Raw genomic sequence first — 25,911 nt, forward strand, 5'->3', positions numbered from 1 at the left:
TTATTTTAAATGCTAAATTCTTTGTCAGCTGGAATCTGTTTGGTTTGGTTTTGCCTAGAAACTTTGTAAAGTACAGTACCATGTGCTACAGTGATAGTTTTTTTTACAAACAATTCTTGATTTAGCTAAAGGATATTCTCTCATAACTGGCATCCAACTCCCTGATAAAATTGATTATAGTATAATGCTCTCAACATATGAGTGAAAAGTGATCAAAACGTTCCATCATTCTGTTTGCAAGAGTTGTAGATCTTCAATATTTTATTAAAATATCTTGCTAAATTACTTGAAATATTATGTTTAAATTGTGGAATGAATAACAAATACAGAATTGGGAGGGACTGGCTGTCAGTAGTGTCGTGTTGGAAAAACCTCAGATTCAGATTATGATAAGGTTAGAAGAACTTCTGTCTGAGAGAGAGACAGATAGTAATCTTGACATTGTGAGGAACCAAAACTTTTGTGCTTAATTGCTCTTTCTGTCAGGGGATTTTTTAAAAAAAGAATACGAATAGAAAGACCTGAATTATTAGGACAGAATAAGCTATTGCTCCTTGTTTAGCTATCATCATAAGCCATGAAAGGAGATCTACAGTATATTTAGTCACTCCCATAGCTTGTAGACCAAGGGATGAAGATGTAGTGCACACAGTCATTCAGCCTTAACTAACAAAAGGGCACAATGGTAAGGTGACCAACTTTTTTACAATGAAAAGGAGGACACAAATAAATTGAAGAAAAAAATATTGTAAATAAAAGAAACATTTTATTCATTGCAACAATAATATAGAATACACTATAATATGATAAATGCATAATAAAAAACATTTGTAACAATAACATTTTATATTGTAATTATGCTTACATGCCGTGCCCCAGCCTGCAGCCGCCCCATCAGCACTGCTGCCCCACTATGTAGAGCGGGCCCCACGGCTCTCAAAGCACCAGCTGTTCTGGCTCCAGCCCCAAAGGGCAGCCCACCATCGACACACCCCGCCTGCAGCTGCCCCGCCAGCACCACCGCCCACCCTGCGCAGTCCCATATAGAGCAGGCCCTGAGGCTCCCACAGCATGAGGGGCAGCCGGCCACCGCTGCCCCTCACACCCCCGCCTGCAGCAGCCCTGCCGCGCCTGCCTCTTGCGCCCACAGCCATTATTGCCGTAGCAGGGCAGAAGATCAAGACAAAGTTACCGTGGCGTCGCCACTCCAGTCTCCTCCAGGTATCTTTGGGACTAACTAGGAGATGGTTTAGTTGGATAGCAGGGAGGGGTGCAAAGTTCCTGCCAATTCGCCTTTGCTGCAGACAACTTACATATGCAAAGTTTGCCGGCCGGGTGTTTTGGTGCTCTCAGCAGCAATTCCTATTGGCTTTTGAAAGCCAACAGGGGGAGTAGCACAGCTCATGCAAAAGTTGAAAAAAAACCATCAAAAAAAGGTGCCAGAATGCCGTTCTGAGCGTTCTATGAAAGAGAAAAAAGCCCTGCAGATTAGTCTTCAAATATTGAAAAGGAGGACATGTAGGAGGACACTTTTCGAGGGAGGACAGAATTCACAAAAGGAGGACTGTCCTCTCTAAAGGAGGATGGTTGGTCACCTTAACAATGGGAAGTAAAATGAGACTTGATGGGAATTGAAAGGGTACTTGAAATAATCTCATATCTCTTCTCTCTCTCACTGTGTATTGCAGTTTTGACACAATAGTTTTTGCTGGTTGACTGCCACTAAACCTCTGCTCTATCTTATACCTGTTAATGGGGAGGGGGTGCCCTGAAAAGAGACATTGCCTTTCCCCTGTGTCTGTTGCCTAGGTAATCAGGCATTCGAGAATTGCTGATACAAGCAGTCTTCTTTTAACATCTCTTCTGGAGAAGAGCAGTCACACAAAATAAGTGTGGTTTTTTCCCCTCTCCTCAATGTTCATTTAGTAAAACTATGATCAGTTAACTTTTTCTGTGACATATCAGCTTCATATGTATTTGCAGGTAGCTCAATAGGTAGCCGTTACATTTCAAAGTTTGAAATGCTTCAAGTTTTCTCTGGAAATTGTTTGCTAGAATTTGGGATTAGAATTAATTGGACTTAAAGTGTGCGGTCTGGTTTTTAAGTACCTGCCTTATATTAGTTTAACCACTTTTTATTTATTTTAATCCTGTTCTTCAGTCTTTTTTAATAATGGACTTAACTTTTGTTGTTGTTTATGTGCTTTGGTTTAATACTTTAAAGCATCTATACACGATGCAGAAATTCTCAATGAGAGAAATTAAAAATATAATAATTTCACAGGAGAATGTTTTCTTTCTTCATTTCAAAGATTTAATGATTTAATTATCTAATACAGAGTAAGCGACTATGGGAAGTTACATATATTTATTTGCTGAAAAGGTTTATCTGGCGGCCCATCTTACGAAGCGCAACTCTGGATATCTCACAATAATAAAAACTAATGAAACTTGTCAACAATTTCCAATCCACCAAATATTACAATCCTTCAACTTTACCCCATCCTAATGCCTGGGGGGAGGGAGGGAGAGAATCCAAGCCTTATGCCTTTTTGGAAGGCTAAAACGGTGGGGACTTTTTGGACTCCAGAGGGAAGGGTGTTCTACAGAGCAGAAGTTGCTACAGAAAAAGTGTTCAAACCAACTAACTTTTTTCTTATATAATAAAGGAGCTGCACTTATCAACTTGGAGGGCAGCTCTTAGTGAATAACTTTGTAAACAAAATATTGCTGCAGGGAAAAATTGCATTGGGATCAATTCTGAATTTATTGAGACTCTGATTCTACTGTTAAGAAAAACACGTACAGGTAGTCCTCAACTTACAACAGTTCATTTAGTGACCAAAGTTACAACGGCACTAAAAAAGGCGACTTTGGACTATTTTTCACACTTATGGCCGTTGCAGCATCCCCATGGTCACGTGATCAAAGTTCGGATGTTCAGCGAGTGGCTCATGTTTATGATGGTTGCAGTGTCCCCGGGGTCACGTGATCCCCTTTTGTGACCTTCTAACAAGCAAAGTCCATGGGGAAGCCAGATTCACTTAGCAACCGTGTTACTAACTTCACAACTGCAGTGATTCACTTAACAACTGTGTCAAGAAAGGTCGCAAAAATCACCTAACAAATGTCTCACTTAGCAACAGAAATGTTGGGCTCAGTTGTGGTTGCAGGTTGAGGACTACCTGTATGGGATTGAGAACTGTTCTACATCAGAGGTCCCCAGCCTTTTGGGCACCAGGGACCGGTTCCGTGGAGAGAGGTTTTTCCGCGGACCAGAGGGGGCGTGGTTTTGTGTGCTGCCTACATCTTGCAGATGGGGCTTTTGTTTGTGTGGACCAGTTGCTGGCATGCTGCGGCCCAGTACTGATCCACGGGCCAGAGGTTGGGGACCCCTATTCTATATCATACCTCCTGAATGTAGATCCAAGTCATCTTCAACTTACAACTATTCATTTAGTGACCATTCAAAGTTATAACAGCACTGAAAAAAGTGACTTATGACCAGTTTTCACACTTATGACCATGGCAGCATCCCCATGGCCACGTTATCAAAATTTGGGTGCTTGGCGACTGGTAAGTATTTATGACAGTTGCACTGTCCCAGGGTCACCTTTTGTGACCTTCCCAGCCGGCCTCCGACAAGCAAAGTCAGTGAAAGAAGCCAGATTCACTTAACGGATACACAATTCACTTAACAACTGAGGCAAAAAATGGTTGCAAAACTCACTTCACATCTGCCTTATTTAGCCATGAAAATGTTGGGTTCAGTTGTGGTCGTAAGTCAAGGACTACCTGTATGTGCTAAGTACCCAACTTCTTGTAGTCACAAAAAATATTTACTACCCTCTGCTATGTATTTTAGCCACAGCAACTGCTGTTGGCATTTGGTCATGGTTAGAGACCCACAGCCCACTGGTTTTTCCTCGGCTGTTCGGTTCTCTTAAACTTTTAGCAAAATAGGCAAAAGTTCGATATAAGGAAAAATAAAAAGAGAAAAGAATATAGAATATATTCATTGCATTGTAGGGATCACAGTGAGTACCATACGGTACACAGGTCTGTATTTGTGAAATTTCATAATAAGTGAGATTTCCTCCAGAGGTTTGGATAGAGATTGTTGGAATTATGTAAGTTGCTGATTATGCACAATCATATACCTGTTTCTGTGGTTAGGTCTGCATTCCTTTATCCAATTATAGAGCTACCCAGAGATGGAGATTTGTAAGCAGGTAGGACCTAGGCAGAAGTAAGTAGAAACTCTGGATTTCTCTCTACTTAAATCAGAAAAAGCAAGCAAGCAAACCTCTTAATGGCAGCCAAGCATGCACAGACATTGATATTTTATCTCCTTCCCAAATCTTTAAACGGTCTTTGCCTACATTGCTAATGTTTTTAAGTGCCCACTGAAAATGCAATTACTTTTCATGTAAGAGTCTGATAATTATAAACTTGAAATCAATTTTCCTTTTTTGTTGCTGGGTTAACATTTCAAAAGCATTGCAGTTTTGCTGATTTGCTTACAGAGACTTTTCATCCGTGAAATTGTTCACTAAAATTACAGCTGAGAATATATATTTAGAGGTGAATTGGAAATTACCTTAGAAAATGAATGTATTATTTTCCCAGCAATCATTTCTTGTAACTTTTTTAATTTTATACTAATAATTGTATTTTAGCCACGTGAAAGGTCTAGCTCAGGTTTCAATCATTGACTGGGTTTGTATTATACAGTAGACTTGATTAGGATTCAGAGTGCTGTAGAAATCCTCCATTGTGCTTCAGTTCATTGTGAGAAATCAGGCAATGTTTTAGTAAGTTGTGTGAACCAGGCTATTAAAATTAAGTTGCAATATGATTTCTTTGTATGGACACAGCAGGCTGTGTGTGTACAGCATTCTTGTTTTGTTACCCAGCTGCTTATTATATGTATTCTTCTTGAGAAAGACACTGTGGTAGTGATACACATAGTAGCCTTTCCTAATCTTGGTTGCAATCTAGATATCTTGAAATTTTGCCAAGTGAAACTTTGGTAATGAGAGGAAAAAATGAGAGTGGAAGCTATTAAACAGATTATGATCTTAAGGTTTTAAGTTCTATCTCTTAGTGGATCAATGACTTGGTGCCAGTTTTTGAGATATTGGGTGTTCAGACAGATTGCATGACAATTTTATGATTTAAATTAGGAAATAGTAGCTGCTGTGATGCTATTGATTCTGTATCCCCAGATTCCAATAATAAATTTTAATTTTTAAAGCCACATGCTCCTACAAAGTAAGAAGGAATAACCTGGTATGGCAAACATGAGACATACATGTTTTCAATCAAACCTAAACATGCTTCTAAGCCTCGTGTCTACAGAGAAAAGTGTATACATTTTTGGCAGTGTCTGTCAAAGGAACAAAAACTAGAAAAACTGAATGGCTCTGATGGATTTTTCGTAAGAGATTTCTGCATTGCACATTAGCTGTAGTTTTCATATCCTTTAAACTCTCTATTACAATTATTACAATTCCCAACTCATCTTTCCTATTAAAATTTCCCATTCAGTACATTGTGTCATTGTGAGAATATTTTGTGAGGATCATTCCTATTGCAAGAGCTAGGCAAAGTGTAATGTGAATGTCACAAGTGCAACTGCCTTTACCAAGAGTCTGCAAAATTCATTTCAGATCGCTATAAAAGATGAGTTATCTCCTACTCCCGTGGTGGCAAACCTGTGGCATGCATGCCACAAGTGGCATGCAGAGCCCTCCCTGTGGACACGCGCGCTGTCGCCCCAGTCCTAGGCCTTCAGCTGGGTTTTATAAAACCTTTTCGCTTTAGGCTTCCACCGCCGTGTGCAAAAAAAAAAAAGGTTCAATCAATCAATCAATTTCAACTTCTCACGGGGAAAAAAAGATCTTGCAAAGTTGGAATTGATTGATTGAATTTTTTAGTTCCACCCAGTTTGCCGTTACCACTGCAGCCATGCCCATCCAATGGGCCACACCCACCCAGTACCCAACAATACATAAGTAGGTTTTGGGTTGCAGTTTGGGCACTCGGTCTCTAAAAGATTTGCCATCACTGTCCTAATCTATTGACTACTGCAACTTCAAACAGCATCTTTGCCTAATACACATTTTCTAAGACAATCATTTTCCCATAACAAGATGGTGGATGAATATGACTTGGTTTGGGCAACTCCCAACACTCACGGATCAATTTTGTATAAATCTTTATTGATCCCTATTTAGCAAATAAGAGCAGAAATATTTTGTGTTTAAGTGCATCAAACTAAATTTTATTTATTTATTTATTTATTTATTTATGAGACTTATACACTGCTTTAAGTGCAAGCACTCTCTAAGCGGTGTACACCAGTAAGCAATGTATATATATATTTACATTGCCCCCAACAATCTGGGTCCTCATTTACCTACCCCGGAAGGATGGAAGGCTGAGTCAACCTTGAGCCGGTGAGATTTGAACCGCTGACCTGCTGAACACAGTCAGCTAAAGTGGCCTGCAGTACTGCACTCTAACTGCTGCATCTAATTTTGCATCTAATCTGTATCTAATTTTCAGATCTTTGATAACTCTTTCATTAAAGCCTGCTAAAGTCTTTCATCAGATGGAGGAAAGTATAGTTATTATATCTAGCTGAGCTCTAATTTAGAACAACAGCAATGGTTGTAACTAACAAAACAGACCTAGATTTTCCATTTCCTTTTGCAGATAGCCATGCTGAAATAATTTATTTTGTAGACTTTTTATTTTTTTTATGAGCCTGAAAGGAACCTGGAGGGAATTTGTATTTGAGATTTTCTTGTTTTAATTGCTTCCTTTTAATATAACTTTTCATGTGGTCAACTATGTTTAAAACCAGTGATGATATTTTTAACAAAATGTAAAGTAGGACTTTGTGTCAGTGGCCCATTTGGTCAGTTTGGCTTTTCTCATTCATAGAAGAAACCAACACACTAGCTAGCAATTATTTATTGCCAGGCTTGGTAACCCAGGCTGGGTCTGCCTTATGAATATTGAGTGATAAAAGGGTAAAAGAAGGGGCAGCTCAGCAATTGGAACAAATGCTAAACTTTTTCTGGATGAGCTGAGTGTGCTGGTAGGTGAAACCAAGTGGGAAGGAATTTCCTATATGAATCAATTAGTAGACATTGGTCTTACCAGTTTGTGCAAATCTGGCCTTCATTTTGTTTTATATATTTTAATTAATCTGTGCAAAATGTGCATGTCATGGAACAGTGTCAGTGGAATTATGCTCAAGGGTCTCCCCAAACCTCTTGCAGAAGCTAAATTTCTGGTACTACAGTATAGCACAGCAGCAGGGGTAGATCAATTTCATTTCAGTTTGCTGATTCCTTGAGTGCATTTTGATGACTCGAGATGGTTACGGTTAGCCATAAAAGCACTTTGGGCCCTCCTTCATAGATACCATAGCTGCAAGCCATCCTACTGTGACTGAGTTTGAGGTTATTGTATTACTCAAACAATAGCAGAGTGGCTTCTTCTCGAGGGGAGATAAAACCTGCAGCGATTTTAAAAAAAAACATTGGAATAATATCATTACAGAACCTTTAGAAACTGAAGATAAAAAAATTAGCTGTTGAGACATCCACATATTAAGGGAAGTTACCTGACATGCTTTATTTTGAAAGAGAAAGATGCCTCTTGTTACTGGATTCTCTCTGGAATGATTTGCAAATGGTGTTGACAATATTTCTTAATGAGAAAGTTTCTTTAAATGGGAAATCTCTCCTATTATTTAGCATTTGTATCCCAAATCCAGTTTGGCAGCTTCAGCCTCTTCTCTGGACTTTCATTTCAAGCAAGAAACTACGGTACTGCAGTTACTACGGGCATGGTGTTTAATTGCTAGAAATGACTGGCAAATTTAAGATTTATTCAGGAACTTCATTAATTCTCTGGAAAACACTTTCCCCACCATTTGATATGCTGTCTTGTAACTGTAATAGGAATGCAAGACATTGAATTAGGTTGCAAATAAGGAAGCACTTGTACTCCATAGGCTTCTTTTTCCAAACATCTATAGAACAAGATTCCTGGAGAATGTGGATGTGAATACACAGACACACACACACACACACACACTTGAGAATGTGTTGCTATGGAGCCAAATATTTTAAAGTTTTTGAAGAATGAGTGTGTGTTGTTGTTTTGCTCTTTTGAGTCAGTGTTGACTTTTAGAGACTGCCTAAACGAGTCCCTGCAGTTTATTTGACCAGATATTTAGGAGTGGTTTGGCCTTGCTTGCTTCCTGGGTCTAAGAGAGAGTGGACTGGCCCAAGGTTGCCTGGTTGATTTCTTACCTAAGGTTTGACTAGAACTCAGGGTCTGCTTATTAAAATGAAGGGAAATTGTCTTGTAAAGTAATGGGCTAAAATTACATGACACTTTTTGAAATTGATGGTGCAACTCACCTAGTGCTACGTCAGTATGCCAGCGGTGAGTAATCTGGCGGGCATTTCTTTGTACCCTTCAGGATGTTTGTCCCATTGGATTTGTTTAAATTATTATGAATTATTTTTAAATGAAAATCAGACACATTGCAAAGCAGATTATCATTATTATTTCCCCATAAGTATTCTCAGAAAATAAATATGTGGAGGATTGCAGCCTAAGGCTTTATCTGATAGTATGGCCAGCTATTCTGAATAAATAGAAGCACTGTGGTGTGCTGATTAAGATGTAGAACTAGGAATGGGAAGACCTAGGCATTAGACCACCCTCACACAGTAGCTCCCAAGGTGACTATGGAGTAGTTAGTTGCTTACAATCCAGCTCCTTCACAGGGATGTTATGGGAATAAAAATCAATGAGGAAGTGTTATTTGTGTTGTCTTGAACTCCTGAATGAAAGATAGATGTAAATCTAACAAATAAGAAGAGAAATGTAAGAATGTCCTGGCAAGTATTATAGCTGGTAGGAGTTAACTCACTAGTTTACCTTCTGGTCAGTGTATATCAGGGGTCTTCAAACTCGGCCCTTTTATGACTCATGGACTTCAACTCCCAGAATTCCTCAGCTAGCAAACGGCCAAGTTTGAAGACCCCTGGTATATAACTTGTGACTAGACATTCCTCCTGTGACAGCGTTTGTCGATTCAACCCCATCTTGATGGCGGTCATGATGTGCTCTTAAGCCCTAAGTCCCAAAAGATTGCAAATATTTATTTCACCCTAGGAAATGGATATTCTCCAGAACCTTATTTATTAGTGTATCCAGGGAGCAAACCTGTAACATTAGTGCTGGAAATATATGCTTTATCACAGAGCTGTGACATATCCTTAACTTAGCTACTTGAGGTTCTGATTTAGAGAGGTAATTTGACAGGTTGCTTCAGATAGTAGGAGCTGGGGAAGCTCAGTCACTGAAATTTTGGAGAAGATGGAAAGAGGGAGGGGTTGGGCCATTAGAACAGTCCTTAGAGCTTCTAACCAATGAAGGCAAACCTAAAGTCCCTGGTGAGCTTCATATTGTCTTCCTCATAGGCCGGCTAGGTTAAATTTATGGCTGGGAATATATTTCTAATTCAGTAAAATGGAAAGCTTTTACATACAAGGCTTGATAGAAAAAGGTCTGGCAGGAGATGTTAAATATGTGTGTGTGCGCATGTATGCACATGTCTGTGTACATACACAAACACACATTTGGCAACTTCTTGTCTTGTCTTGTTGGGTCGCAGTTTTACAAATTCTCTTATCCTACTGCACGGCCAAGTGGCTCAGGAGCAGAAAGAAAAAAGAAAAAAAAAGGGGGGGGGGAAACAACAGCAGCCAAGATGGCAGCCATGAACGGATAATGTCCCAGATCTATAGCTGAGTTCTGCCTCATCAGAATTCCATAATGAATTTATGAATTGAATTTAGAGACTGAGAGGTAGTGTAGGCATCTAAGTAGAACCCTTCCACAGTGGTATTTTGCATGATTTGGGGATTTTTCACTGAACCTCACTGATTAACTAGTTACTCTTTAGAAAGATGGATAGCCAATAAATGTACTAAATAACTCATCTGTTTTGGGGATGAGAGTCACTTTAATTTTGGCTATGCTCTAGTACAGGGGTAGGCAACCTTGGCTCTTTTATGACTCGTGGACTTCAACTCCCAGAATTCCTGAGCCAACATGGCTGGCTCAGGAATTCTGGGAGTTGAAGTCCATGAGTTATAAAAGAGCCAAGGTTGCCTACCCCTGTAATCTAGTAAATCACTGCAGAGTTAGTATTTTGCCTTTAAAGTCCCACAGTGCTGCTGCCTTGTGGATTTTCTCACAGGGGAGGATTGTTTCTTGTTCTTCCTTTGCATACAGGATCAGACCAGCCTTTACTTTTTCCCCCCTCTGCCTGTGCCCCCTATAAGGTCCAATGTCCTGCTTCTGGACTTCTGCACTGTTTAAGCATTAACCAGTCCCATCTCCATAGCAACCGATCCCTTGAAAACAACTGAAGAAATACTTTGGGCCTTGTACAATCACAGTACCTCTCTGTTCTTCAATACAGTAGGCCACCATTTTTGAGATTTCTGCCTGATGGGGTTTTGTTACTCCACAACTGGTAGTAGTCAGAGGCTAAGACAGAGATTGCACTGTGGTTTTTGCACTCTCCTGTTAATCAGCTGGATGATGAGCACGGGAATGATTAAATGTGTTCTCTGTGTTTGAAGATGGGCAGAAATGAAGATGGCGTTGGATCAGTTTTGAACTGCCCTGTGAGGATTGACTGGAAATGCTGATAGTATAAAAACACACACCTTATTCAGGGACAGAATAAATTGTTGTTTCCTTTAACTCTGAAAATACAAAGAACATGTTATTTATTATTAACTTATAATGTCAACAACATATAATTATGAATAATATATAACACTTATACATTGTAATTATATAGTTATAATATATAAGCATTATACCTTATTTATATTATTTAAACTTAATGGCTGCACAACTCCAGCGGACTCTTCAAAAACTTAGAGAGCATGCATAATTCACAAGGGTGTTGGGAGAAAGGAATGATGACTGTACATGTGTATGCGAAGACTGGCCAGACTTGATGAGATGCATTGGGTAAAGAGTGATAAAGCTCCCCTAGTTTTTTTGCTGCAGGATTTTGCATAATCTCAAAGACATAAGGGTCACAGTGAATGTTTCCAGCATTCCCCTCAAGTGTCCAATGTCAGAAGGAAGGCAGTAGCATCTTAAATAGGACTGGGCAAAATGTTTTGAATTTGAATAGCTACAATTTTGAAATAGCCTGGTTTAAGTTTGAAACAGTTGTTTCAAATTTGAAGCAGGCTGTTTTGATAATTGTGGAAAGGTTCCCAGAACTATTTCTAGCTCAAAATGATTGAAATGGTGAGTTTCAAGTCTGATACAGCTGTTTTGAACTCAAAACAAGAGTTCCGAGTTCAAAGCGAGACATTTTGAATTTGAGGTGTTTCAGATTTGAAACATTTTGCATGCACAAATGCTCTTGAGTTTTATACTGGTAATGTTACTTTTGTCACTACTCTTGGAAAGAATTTAAAAAAGCACATGCTGATTGATTTTGTTAAACAGGAAGTTTGTCTTGCAGTTCCTTCAGCTTTCAATAAAGCAACGTATATTAATATTATAATTTTGAATAAAGTGTAGGGAGTTTGACTCTGTGACTCCTAAGGAAGTGGGCATGATCCTCCAGTTGTGAACTTGGCCACCTGTTGGTTAAAGCCAAACTTGCTAATCCCACTATTTTATTATTTTATTTATTACATTTATATGTTGCTCATCTCACTATCGAATCAACTCTGGGTGGCTAAGGGGCATGGTTGGGCCCAAGCTGTGTTGTCTACTTTACTGCAGGACGGATTAGTTCCCTCAACCTTCATGGAGGCCGTGGGGCACCATCTCCTTAAGGAGGTCATCAGTAGACCCAACCATCTTGGATAATTTCCATTCAGTGTTCAACCCCTCCATTTTTGAGGAAGGTAGTAGGATGGTCAGGCTTCAGCTCCTGTCAGCCTTCTATGCAGACCCTCCACAGGAAGGCTAAAGCTACCCTTACTGAGATGGGCTATAATAGCAGCGTCTTGCAAGTCCAATTGTGCTATACCTTCCCCAGCTTCCTATCCTCCAATGAATTAGGGAGCTGTCTGCCTGAGCCACTTCCAAATTTTGTATGTTTCTTAGAAGTTCAAATGTGTTTCCACCCCTGTTGCCTAGATAATGATTCTTGCATATTTCTGCTAGGGTCATCTTCCTTATATTCTGCAACTTCAAAGGACCTGGGAGGAAGTGTATTATCTTGATAGGTTTTAGTCAGGTTTTAGGCTGGGATCCAGTACATAGGCAGCATTGGTTGCACTTGTGGATTATCTGTGGTAGAGCCTGGATGGTGGGGCATCCATCCCGGGTTCCTTGATTGCACAGTGGCTTTTGATATCATTGACCACGGTGTCCTATTGGAACAAATTTGAGAAGCTGGGAGTTGAAGGCCTGTTTGTGGCCCAACAGAGTTCCCTACTGCTCCCGCTTTTTCAACTTTCCTCAAACTGCTGAAGACTTGGTTGTTTCCCCAGGCTTTGGAAAAAAGGGGGTAGTTGGGCCTCTTTGTTAGTTTGGTTTTTGATATCAGTCACATTATCATATCTCATATGTCATATCATATCTCCTTTTATTGTTTTTTATTTGTAACCTTCTAAATAAATAAATCTGATAATGTCTCCGTGGCTAATGGAATTTGAAGTAATTAAAAAATAGCTATGCTCATCTGCAGTTTTGTGAGGCCTGTTGTTGCTAGCTGTACTTTAAATGTTGCTTATTAAACTTTTTTTGGGCGATATTGAGTAAGATTTCATATTTCATCTTGCAAGGAAGAATTGAAAGGAAGTAAACGCTTGACAATAGACAATCTGGTAGATCTGTGATGGAAGTTAGATTTAAAACTGAAGACCTGTCGGCTCGCAGGCTTTGTCATGGTGCTAGTCTAGATGTAGGAAATGTTTAGAATCTAGTGGTGTAAACAAAAGAGAGGAAAGATCTGGAGGAAAAGGAGGGGGATGTTCCTGTCCATCTGCTGAAGTCATTCCCTGCAAAAAAAAAAAAAAAAATAGAGTAATTCTTCTTAAAATGGATCCTCTCTCTTTTTACAGGCAAATCTATAAGAAAGCTGCTCAAAATCAATCCCTTCCACCTTTCTACAACTACATTGATTGAATTAGGCATTAATTTAGTACTGATCATTTTGGCCTTGCATCCAGATGTTGGGCCTGATTTTACCCAGATTATCTTTCTCAGCTCTAACAAGAATACAGCCACAACTGGAAAGGCCTGGGGGAGTCTGGAAATAATTTCACAATATAAATTGCATCAATAACAAAAAAACAATGGCTGCAGAATACTTATAAAAATATGACATACACATTTCCAAACTGGAGATCTAATTAGGTGCATCATGTAAGTAGCAGAACTGTGAGCTGTAGTAATCCGAAACTGTTGTTGGTAGTTTCTCCCCAACAATCTTTTTACCTGTTTACTCAGTACAGGTAGTCTCAACTTACAACCATTCATTTAATGACAGTTTGAAGTTACAGCGGCAATGAAAAAGGTGACTTATGACTGTTTTTCACCCTTACGACCATTGCAGCATCCCTATGGTCACATGATTAAAATTCTAAAGCTTGGCAACTGGCTCATATTTATGGCGGTTGCATGTGATCAAGTGATCACCTTTTGCAATTTTTTTGACCAGCAAAGTCAATGGGGAAGCCAAATTCACTTAACAACCATGTTATTACCTTAACAATTACAGTGATTCACTTAACAACTCTGGCAAGAAAGGTCGTAAAATGGGGCAAAAGTCACTGAACGGTGTTGCTTAGCAATAGAAATTCTGGATTTAATTGTCATAAGTCGAGGGCTACCTGCAATAAACAGAGAGGTTTTCTTCTTCAAGCTGGTTGTAATGAAAAAAAAAATCATCTGCACAGTTTATAGTGAAAATGGAATAAAAAAGATTAGGCAGATGTCTAGAGTAGGGAAAAAGAGAACTTGGGCTATACCAAAATTTTGTGGGGCAAAGAAGGATTTTAAAACCAGCATTTATTTGGGTGCATATTTAAGTGAGTCACATAGGAGCCTTTTAGCAGCTACAGTTAATATTCCAATTTTACCAATTGAAAAAATGTCAGATTTTTTTCTATTTTTCATTCTTAATTTTATGAGGAAGCTGTGTGTTTTGCTTAATGCTGGAGAGGGAGGGAGAGAGAACAAACTGAATTACTGCTGGCTTATGTAATGGACAGTAGCTCTTGTTCTTTACCTCATCTTTAACTGCACCTTTTTTGTATTAGGCATTCAGGGTAGGGAATTAGTGACCCTCCAGTGTTTCTCAACCTTGACAATTTTAAGGCATGTGGACTTCAACTCCCAGAATTCCACAGCCAGCAATGCTGGCTGTGGAATTCTGGGAGTTGATGTCCACATGCCTTAAAATTGTCAAGGTTGAGAAACACTGCTCCAAATGTTGTTGAGCAGTAAGTCAGTGTTTCTCTGCAGTTTCTTAACCATGCTGGGTGGAGCTGCTAGGAATTAAGGTTAAGTAACGTCTGAAGAGACATAGATTCCTTGCTGTTAGTCTCACCTAATTAAGTCTGCTTAATAATTCTACCACTACTTCTTACATAATTTAATAAATGCAGGGGTGACCTAATGGGATGATTCCCATGGCTGAAGAATGTATTCTGAAGGAAGAGAAAAAAAAATAAAAAGGAAGAGGAATTGCACTGTAAAATAAAAAGACCCAAAGTTAGTAGAACTGAAAATAACATCTAGGTTAAATAAGTCTAGCATAAATAAAAGCAATATTGTAGCTGATGTCTATCATCATTTATTTATTTATTTATGAGACTTATATACCGCTTTAAGTGCAAGCACTCTTTAAGCGGTGTACACCAGTCAGCAATGTATATATATATATATATATTTACATTGCCCCCAACAATCTGGGTCCTCATTTTACCTACCCCGGAAGGATAGAAGGCTGAGTCAACCTTGAGCCGGTGAGATTTGAACCGCTGACCTGCTGAACACAGTCAGCTAAAGTGGCCTGCAGTACTGCACTCTAACTGCTGCGCCACCTCGGCTCATCTAAGCAACCAAAGAAAGAATATTGATGAGACTTTCCAAAAACAAATTGCAGATCTTTCGAAGAAGCAGAAAGTAGTAAAAATAGTCCTCACGTACCAACCACAGTGGGCGTGGCCCATTGGGTGGGCATGGCTTTGGAAGTCACAGCAGACTAGGTGGGCGTGGCCAGGGTAGGAAAAAAAGGTCACTCAGTTCCAACTTCGCGATCTTTCATGAGATGTTGGAATTGATTGATTGACCTTTTTTCTCCCAAAAATCTTCCTTTGTTTCCTTGCACGTGGCAGCGATGAAGGAGCAATGGCATGGGGCTGGAAGTCAGGTAAGGAAAGAAAGACAAATTCTGGGGGGAGCAAGGATTTCTTTCCTTACCTGCCCCACTTGTTCCAAGGCCGCTTTCCGCTCAAACGCTTTGCTCTTGCCAATGACCCAACCACCGACTTCAGCACCCTCTCTCCCCGAACCTCCGGCGCTCCACCTGCTGCGTTGGTCGTCCTGCCGGCCCCCACCTCAACACCCTGTCCACTGCCATCCAGCACGGCTGCCCTATGGCTGCAGGGGCTGGCCTGGCATGGGAAGGGCATGCGCCCCACTCTCCCATCACAATGCAGGGTAAGGTTGCCCCCCCCACTCAGATGCCCTTGCCTCCCCCAAGCGTTTTTTTACTAACCTGCATTTCAGCTGCATTCCTTTTCTCCCTTCACTTCTCAGCCTTCGCCGCATGTTTGTGGGACTATCGGTAAAAAAAAAAAAAGTTCCATCAGACTTTCTAACTTCTTGAGATCGCGCGAGAAGTTAGAAAGTCTGATGGAACTTTTTTTTTAACGATAATCCCACAAACACGTGGCGAAGGCTGAGAAGCAAACTGAGAAATGGAATGCAGCTGAAAGGCAAGTTAGTAAAAAAACGCTTGGGGAGGCAGGGGTGGGCACGGCAACTTTACCCTGCACGAAATTGACGCAGGTTGCTCATGGACGGGACTGAAGGCCTAGGACTGGGGCGACGGCGCGCGTGCCCACAGAGAAGGCTCTAGGTTCGCCACCACGGATCTATCTTATTTTCTACTACAGATCCCCTGCAGGAATCTTGTTACTAAATAACACATTTTTGCAATGTCAACAAGCAGGAAATCGGCATAGAAAATATCGGATTGACTAGGGGTTGCTGTTAAGAGGAGAGAGATATAGTTTTGGCACAATATGCTATAAAATCTACAATGTAAAAGAACGTATGTATTGATTCTCTCTTTTGTATGCCACATGGATAAAGATGATAAGCCACAAGAAGATTGCAATATCTGCCCTATATCAATACTCCTAAAGCCCACGAGTAGTTTAGATCAGTCAGTGAGTAAAGATAGCTATATCTTTCTGATTAATTGTGCTAAGTCTGAGAAATTGGTTCAAATTATACTAAAACTCAATTACAAGTACTTATTTAGCTATTAGGTTTTTTGTATGAGGCCAGCCAAGTTTATGTAAATTGGGAGAGAGAGGCCACATGAAAGTAAGGAACTTCATCCAAAGTAGATTGAAAGGTATCACTTAAAGCAAAATAGAGCAATCAGGGGGGTGGTAGATGAATTTAAGCCAATAAATAAACATAACCAGCCAAGCTCTTGTATCTACTCTAATCAGCTCTGCTTCTAGCCTAAGAGCTACATTCAAGACATGTTTGGGAGTACCAAATATACCAGCAGGGAATATCTCTTCACTCTAAATGTGTTTATATCTCTGTTAATCTGGAGTACTAAAAATACTTGTTGATGATCTGGCTGTACCTTGTATTTCTGAGAAATCCTGGAAAACAGATGAAGGGCTAGACCAGTAATGGCAAACCTTTTAGAGACTGAGTGCCCAAACTGCAACCCAAAACCCACTTATTTATCACAAAGTGCCAGGGCCGCATCAGCATTGTGATGCCCTCGGGGGGGGGGGCAGGGAGGCTCCTCTGAGTGCCATCTCTGGCACACAAAAACGAGGGGTGCAAAAATGGGCCACCGTGCTACAAGGCGCAAAAATGGCTGCCGCCACGCTGCAGGATACAAATACAAGGCGCTGCACCACATAAGAATGAGGCAGGGCTAGTGAGTATCACACAGGCACTAGCCCCGCCCCATTTGCAGCACATGCATGCTCGCAGCCCTGTGTGCACATGCACACATGTAAAATGCTTCCCCCTCCCTTTTCTTTCAGTCCACCAATCGACAATGGTTGGTGACCTCTGCTCTACCACCTCTACTCGAGCTTGCTAGTCAGCTGCTTTGCCTCCTTTGTGCTGGGCGGGGCTCCTGCTCTGAGTGGCGCTGGAGGCCTGATGGACCTGCTGCTGGTGGCGGTGGTGCGTGTGCCAACAGAGTGGGCTCTGAGTGCCACGTCTGGCACCCGTGCCATAGGTTCGCCACCACTGGGCTAGACAATTGCAAAAGAACAAATGTCCCTTTCTTTAACATGCAGAAAAGAGAGGATTGGGAAAACTATAGATTAGTCAGATAATAACGCTATCTGGTGTGTTTCTAAAGCAGATCATAAAACAATCATTCTATAAGGACCTTGAAAAGGCTGTGGTGATTACAGGTAATCCTCGGCTTACGACCATAATTGAGCCCAAAATTTCTGTTGCTAAGTGAGACAGTTGGTAAGTGAGTTTTACCCCATTTTAGGGCCTTTCTTGCCACAGTTATTAAGTGAATCACTGCAATTGTTAAGCTAGTAACACAGTTGTTAAGTGAATCTGGCTTCCTCATTGATTTTGCTGGTCAGAAGGTCGCAAAAGTTGATTACAGGACTCTGCTACCATCATAAATATGCATCAGTTGCCAAGCGTCTGAATTTTGATCATTGTGAATGTGGGGATGCTGCAATAGTCATTAAGTGTGAAAAACAGCCATAGATCACTTTTTTCAGTGCCATTGTACCTTCAAACTGTCATGAAATGAATGGTTATAAGTCGAGGACTAACTGAACTAGAAATCACCATGAACTGATCATGAGCAAATGTTGTCAGACTGAGTTATTTTTTAAAAAATTGACTCACTTTCTTAGTAGATTGTGAGAATGCAGTACATGTATCTTGATTTCAATGAAAACATTTAACAAAGGGGATTCTGATTAGCAGCTAGTTAAGTGTGCGCTGAATTTCATTACTAAATGGAGGCATTGCTGACTCAAAAGTCACACTGAAGCAAATTATATATCTATAATACCACATCAATTTTGGAGTGAGGTATTGATTTGTATAACAGGGTACAGTCCTGGGCCTTGCAGTGTCAACATTTTTATTAATGATTGAAGAGGTGGAGGCACAATTTATCAAGTTGTTAGATCATACAATGTAGTTAATGTTTTAAGAAATGGAAATTATTTTGAATCTTGATAGATGAGGGAAACATGCTAAAAATAACAGAATGAAATTTAACAGAGCAAGGTTCTTCACAATGGAAATAGAAGTCCAATATATTGGTATAGAGTTAGATATTATTTTTCTTTAAAGAAAAAAAGATGCCTCTCCAATTATGTTATGGAATCGAACAGTTCCAAAAACATTGACTATACTGTTTGAAAACTCATTTATCTTCCTGCTTTGACAGACAATATTTTAATTCATATCAGTAGTCCATTACTGAAAAGAGGGTATCTATAATAATTCTTTTAAGCAATTTTTATATCTGAAAAATTAAAATTATTTTATATTAAAATATTATGAACATTACAGATATAGCCAATTAGAAAGATGTATTTCAATATACATTAGTTGATTCGAAGTCATATTATTGATTCTGATCTACAGTGTGATGACCAAGCTAAATTTCTTATGGTAACTATGTAACTAAATTCACATTAATTAAAACAAGTCTTTAAGTCAGGACATTCAAGCTCTTTATTCCAGGAGTGGTATAAAATATCTCCTAAAACTTCTTTCAACTTCCAATAAAAACATTTTTTTTTATTTAGGAGCCATTGTTAATCCTACCCGAGTGCCCTAACCTCTAGAGCAGTGGTGGCGAACCTATGGCATGGGTGCCAGAGACGGCACTCAGAGCCCTCTCTGTGGGCACGCGCGCCGTTGCCCCAGTCCTAGGCCTTCAGCTGGGTTTTATAAAACTTTTTTGCTTTAGGCCTCTGCCGCCGTGTGCAAAAAAAAAAAGGCTCAATCAATCAGTCAATTTCAACTTCTCCCGGGGAAAAAAAAAAGATCTTGCAAAGTTGGAATTGATTGATTGAACTTTTTAGTCCCACCCAGTCTGCCGTTACCACTGCAGCCACACCCAGCCAATGGGCCACACCCAGCCAATGGGCCACACCCACCTGGCACCCGATGATGCATAAGTGGGTTTTGGGTTGCAGTTTGGGCACTCGGTCTCTAAAAGGTTTGCCATCACTGCTCTAGAGGGTTAAGAACAGATAGATAGTTTCCAGATCATGGGAAGTAATTACTATATTCTGTGTTTATCAGACCTATCTTACATCTTGCATTTGGTCTTAAGCATTGATAAGGAATCAGACAAACAGACAAGTTGAGGAAAGAGAAAGTAGGATGATCCAAGTTTCATAGAGGCTAGGAAGAGAGGTTTCAGAAATAGGGTATACTTAACTTTGAGAGGATGGAGAAGATAAATAGCTTATTTCAAACACCTGAAAGAATGCCACATAGAAGAAGCTCCATAATCTCTTCTCTATCCTGTCAAAGTGCAGAACATGGAATAATGGAGTTAAGTTACTGGAAGACAAATTCTAATTGATTGGTAGAAAAACAATATTCCTAGCAGGAAGAGTAGCAGTGGAACCAATAGTGTAAGAAAGGAAATGGATATATTCAGGGTCAGATTAGATAGTCATCTGTTTGGAATGCTTACATCTGAGTTCAGAGGCAATTGGTTTCAATACCCAAATTGCCCCCTATCCAACTATGCCTGTATAAATGTGTGACAAATCGTACAGGATTTTCACCACATCTATGCTTGGTGTGCTCTTCCCACATTCTTATATTATTTTGTTGAAAATACCATGGGAAGAATTTTGCAGATCTCCAGAAATGAATCATTTCTTTGTGAGATTTTTTAAAGTGAATTCTTGTCAAGACTTACATGTAATTCAAATGTATTTTATTGGATTTTTTTCATTTCACCGACTGCAAATTCTATTTGGCAACCTTGCCATCCATCCATCCACCCATCCACCCACCCAAAACATCTGCAGAAATATTTGTACTTATTTTCATGAACAGGTCTAATGTACACATCTGATCTATCTGCACATTTTTGCAGGCATTTTTATATATACTTTTCCTAAAATTAACATTTTGGTACATAGTTTCCCCAGTGAGCAATTTTAAGCATGTTGTTCAATTGTAAACAGAATAAGAAAATTCTATAATGCACATTTTGATATTTACTAGTTTTTCAGATTGCCCTGTATATTGCAACGTTCCAATATTTATATAAATTACGCCCACCTTTATAAAGGTATTATGTTGCTGCTTCAGACTTTTTTTTCTCCTTAACTGGAATATAATTAGCTAGCAATAGCTATTATTAGAGATTAAAGATATTTCCATAGCAGATGTGCATATATTTGAAAGGAGCCACTATTTTTTAAAAGGCAACTGATGTCAAATAGCTCCTGCTAAATGGGGGATGCATGTGGAGGGGAACAGTGGCAGATGCCCTTTATTTAGCAAAACTTTAAAGGGTTACCTTTCTAGATCTTTTTTGTCTGGGAGTGAGGCCCATGTTGATTCTATGTCTCCTCTAGGAAAATTCATTTGCTTGAAGATCTGAAAGAGAGGTTCCAAGGGAATAAATAACTTGCAAAAAAACTGTGTTGCCTTTTTTTGCCTCTTTTGGGAATTCACCAATAAACACAAGGCACAAGATCCTTAGCTATTGCAGTGTTTGAAAAGGAATGACCATCTGCTAGCCTGAGCAAAACATGCACTGGATGCAGTCACATGTAACACTAAACAAGGACATAAATAATGGCTTGTTGATCAAGTCAGAGTAGCTTCAGTTGCATATTACACTACATTTTACAGTGCTTATTGTAATGCACCAGCCAGGCATCAAGGATCAACATCTGCTTTTCCTGTCTGGATGCCACTGTTGTATATTCACTTCTAATCTAAATTAGTCTTAAATGAATCCTTGAAATAAGCTTCCCTTGTTTCAAATTTCAGCAAAGGGAAACCGTTACTAAGGCTGCAGTTGGGATCGAAGGGAAGAGAAGGTTGATACAGAACAATCCCTTGGATTTTTTATTTAGTCCCTCTTCTTTTGTCTCACTTTTTCCAGGGGATGTTCTGTTCCAGATGGCTGAAGTCCACAGACAGATTCAAAATCAGTTAGAAGAGATGGTAAGCACTTGTGTTGTTATTAACTTGTCTTTTTGCAGAGCTTGGCTAAGGGGCAGCCTGCAGAGCCTCTGATACACATGGATTTAAAATTGAAACACATCTGCTTTAGAATAGCTGCCAAGTCCTGTAAGTAAGAATAGGGACCTCAGTTGAATAAATTGTGGGCCAAACAAAATTGCAAATCATGTGCTGACTTTTGAAATGTCCAAGAAATCATGGTTCTGATTGGTTTCAAGTAGCTTCCTGTTGAATTAGAAGAGGAATGTCCTTAATTATGCCTGGACCTATAAGTAGAGTGGTAAAGTAAGCTTTACTCAAAAGAATAAGAAATAGAGATTTTGCATAGAAATATTTTGAATCTCAGCCTACTGGGGAAGTCTGTTAACAGATGACCTGCATGCCTTCTCTGTCTTCTGTCCAGCTACTAACTAGAAATGAGAAACTTTTATTTTTATGTTTTATGTTTCTTTATTTTCAAGGCAGAATTGAATCAAGTAATCTCCAGCTAGAGAATATCTTCAAAAATTATCCTCTAAAGTAGAAAGCAACCATGCTACTTACAACTGTTCATTGCTTGTTATTCCAATTATCCATTATTGCTTCATTGCCTTACAATCCAAATTTCACAGAGAGAGAGAGAGAGAGAGAGAGAGAGAGAGAGAGAGAGAGAGAGAGAGAGAGAGAGAGAGAGAGAGAGGTGTGTGTGTGTGTGTGTGTGTGTGTTGGAAGTTGGAAGGGACCTTGGAGATCATCTAGTCCAACCCCCTGCTCAGGCAGGAAACCCTATACCATTTCGGACAAATGGCTGTCCAGTTTCTTCTTAAAAACTTCCAGTGTTGGTGCATTCACCGCTTCTGGAGGCAGGTTGTTCCACTGGTTAATTGTATGTATGTATGTATGTATGTAAACCTCAAAAAACATATATATATATATATATATATATATATATATATATATATATATATATATGAAAGAGAATATATATATACCCGCCATTCTGTTTTCCATTATCATGTCCACTTGTAATGATCTGATTGGTATCTTAATGTAGATTATTTGTCTTTACTTAGAGTTTTCTTCTTATGATCAATATTCATATTTATGCTGCTTCTGTTTACTTCTCAGCTGAAGTCCTTCCACAATGAACTACTAACACAGCTTGAGCAGAAAGTAGATCTAGATTCACGGTATCTAAGCGTAAGTAACAAGGAACTTTTATTGAATGTAAATTGGATTAGTAACTGTATAGTTATTAACATGGCATTATGAAGCTAGTTGATAGTGAGCAAAACTGTAAACTTTGCTTATAGTTGGGATGAGTTTGCAAGAATTGGCAGGTGCCTTAATCTGTTTTTGCAAGGTGCAGATTAAGAGAAGAATATTCAAGATCATTTGAATAAGCATTGGAATAAGTGCTTAAGAAAAAAAACATTTATTCAAGATCATTTTATTCAGAAAAATGATGCTTTCATTATTGCATATTTGTAAGGATGCTCATGGTTTAAATTAAATCTATAGGGATTCTCATTTAATTTTTTAAAAAAGGAGTTTCACATAGCCTTGGGGAAGAAAAGGGCTGCACTGTGTATTGCATTGTGTATTGGAATTGGAGTCCAGGACTCATGGGAAATGCCTTCTTGGCATGTCCCAAAGGAAGACAGCTTCTGTTTCTAATCAATGCACCCTCATTCAAAACATGTCCTCTACAGCAGGTGTGAGGTTGAGACCTTTCTGCTTGTAGGAAGCATATAAACTATGCTCATTACCCACAGGGGAAATCTCTGCCCATGTCTTCAGCCTATTATTATTTCAGCTACTCAGCACTCCCACACATCTTCCATGTTCAGGCTGCACTAAAGAAGTACCAGACCGAGCAAAGGAATAAAGGGGACTCGGTAGAAAAATGCCAGGGTGAATTGAAGAAGCTTCGGAAAAAGAGCCAAGGAAGCAAAAATCCTCAGAAGTATTCGGAGAAGGAGCTGCAGGTAGGCCTCTGGGTGAAAAGCTGGGGCGGGACATCATCTAACTGGGGTTGTGTTTGGTAGGTTGACATTACTACTATGGGTTGGCCAATGGCAGATGGAAGCTAATTTCGGTGGAAGTCATTGGCATTGGCTTTGAACCCCCTTGTATGACAAAAGCCAAAATGGCCATAAGAATATAAAACTTCAATCCTTTACACACATCCTTGGGAGTAAATTTGATTCCCGTCAGTGGAATTTGTTTCTAAGTTACCAATTTCGATTGCAGATCTTCAACTTTGGATAGCTTCACTTTATTCTTTATGACATATTGACTAAAAAGTGAATATATAAATCCTGACATTCTATTGCTTGAAGAATTTTATCTGCTGATAGTCTGAAGATTGGTAACTGATATGGTCCTTGATATTTAAGAGTCCACTGAATTTTAAAACCAAAAACTGTTTGTGTATACAATGAATCACATAGTGTGGAACTGATTCTTTCTCAATTCTTATATTTACCAAGGTTTGCTGAAAACTACTGATGAACTTTTCAGTCTTTCTGAATTTAACCTTTGCTATTTTGGTTTTCTTGCCTTGTTAACATTGTGGCAACAATGTCTGGTACTTCTATCTGCAATAGCTACATATTCAATTCTAGAACGGGATTCATGGGTTTAGCTTTATATTACTAAAGAGTATAGGTTGAGGGGGAATTAAATCATTATTCCTGTGTGGACTGCTTGCATTATAAGCCTTCTTAGGGTTAGGAGAAGCTGTGGTAGAATTTCTAAGGAGGAATTTGAGACCCAAGGAGAATAAATGAAAAGCTACAAGTACAGAAGATTTAGAAAACCGAATGGCAGCCAAATCTTGTCACACAGCATTAATCAAACTAATGCCTTGAGCGCAGAGAGCTTCAATCTGAGGCCTACAACCATGGGCCTCTTTAGTACTGACAGGCCAAGCTACAGCACTGACTAATATTAGAGGGTGGGAGTTGTTATTGGATATTTTTTATTTATTAAATTTCTACACTGCCCATCCCACCTAACTGACTCAGGAGGATTTACAAACAACCATATTCACAATGCAAGCTTAATCCTATCATTCTTTTGATTGGTTTTAATGAACAAATGTGGTAATCTGCATTTATTTTTTGTTTGAAGACTATACCTAAAAGAATAAAAATTTGCATCCCGAAATGAAATTGTTATTGCCATTAGATAATTTAATGTATTAAATGTAAATGCCACCTAACTGCAAGCAATTCTTATTGCTTGGGTTAATTTGCATATTCAAATACATAGGGGAAAGGGTTTAGTTGCCAGTTACCAAAATGGTACATGTTTTCTTTTCAAAACAAAGGGAAAATAAATAAACTTTAGAATTTGGGAGTTCAAATTCCACCAAGCCGGGCACTGTATTTTAGGAGGTAAATGATAAAGATGTTCCATAATCTGTATTTAGGATGTTCAGCATCACAGAGCATGTCTGTGCAAAAGTTATCCTTCGTGCCTCATTTCTCTTAAGTCCAGAGGCAAAGGATGAAGCCCTCGGGATATGCTAGAATTGTTATATCTCATCCTAGTCTTATGAATTCATTTATGAAGTTATCTAAGCCATTGTGCATGATTACTACTGTTCATGGAGCATGTCTGTAAAGATGTCAGATGAGCAACCCTTTGGTATTTTCTAAGTTTCTAGATGCAGGTATAAGAAATAATTGCTAGGTGATCCATATAAAGAGTATGCCAAGAAACATTTTATTGTGTGAAAAAAAATAAAGTTTCTCAATCCTAATTGGCAGTGTGCCCTGAAAAGAGCTGCTCAAGAGAAGGAGCAGAGTTTTATTTGCAGTTGCCTCTCAGGTTGCCTTGAGCTATTTGATTGCAGAATGAAGTGCAAAAATAATAGATAAACTTCAGAATATTCAGAACTAGTCATTTTGGCTTAACCTGAGTGACAACAGTGAACTTTCACAATGCTTTTTCTTTGGCATGATTACTTTTGATTAAATAAAATATTCTCTTTATCTTATACTTTTAGGTTTACTTGCTTAATTTGTTTGCAATAGGTATTCCAGTAGTTTTCAAAAACTGAGGAAAAAAGGAAATAAGGTAAAATTTGAACTCCCACACTTTCTAGGAGGAACAGATATTTCATATTCTCTGTTCAGGTAGTGTTTGAGCAGACATTTCAGAAATATGTTTCTGAAGGAAAAATTTCCCCAAAGGCATTAGTATGTGACCTCTGTTTAAATTTCCTGGGACTACGTCCCTGTATTGAAGCCTATCCCTACACTCTTCTGAAGACTGTAAAAGCACAGCCTCTTTGTTTCATTGGCAGTTCCAGCATGGATGAAATGTTGTCCGTGTGTGCATAGGCAGATAATTGTGGACAATGTTCAAAAGAGACACCTGAACCCTTTCAGAAGAAAAGTCTGCTTTAACGGT

The 25,911-nt window shown here is 39.2% G+C and overlaps 1 protein-coding gene across 3 annotated transcripts in view; it reads left to right on the forward strand.

The window, feature by feature from the left end:
• The window catches only part of BAIAP2 (BAR/IMD domain containing adaptor protein 2), a 175,499-nt gene that overhangs the window by 79,083 nt on the left and 70,505 nt on the right, over nucleotides 1-25,911 (forward strand). For all 3 annotated transcript variants that reach the window (XM_039346168.1, XM_039346177.1, XM_039346186.1), the window contains exons 4-6: nucleotides 21,431-21,492; nucleotides 22,618-22,689; nucleotides 23,340-23,477. In XM_039346168.1, coding sequence (XP_039202102.1) covers nucleotides 21,431-21,492; nucleotides 22,618-22,689; nucleotides 23,340-23,477 — 272 coding nt within the window. The remainder of the gene's footprint in view (nucleotides 1-21,430; nucleotides 21,493-22,617; nucleotides 22,690-23,339; nucleotides 23,478-25,911) is intronic.

Source organism: Crotalus tigris, unplaced genomic scaffold, assembly GCF_016545835.1.
Source record: "Crotalus tigris isolate CLP2741 ecotype Arizona unplaced genomic scaffold, ASM1654583v1 scf7180000017551.9496454, whole genome shotgun sequence".
Taxonomy (NCBI): Eukaryota; Metazoa; Chordata; class Lepidosauria; order Squamata; family Viperidae; genus Crotalus; species Crotalus tigris.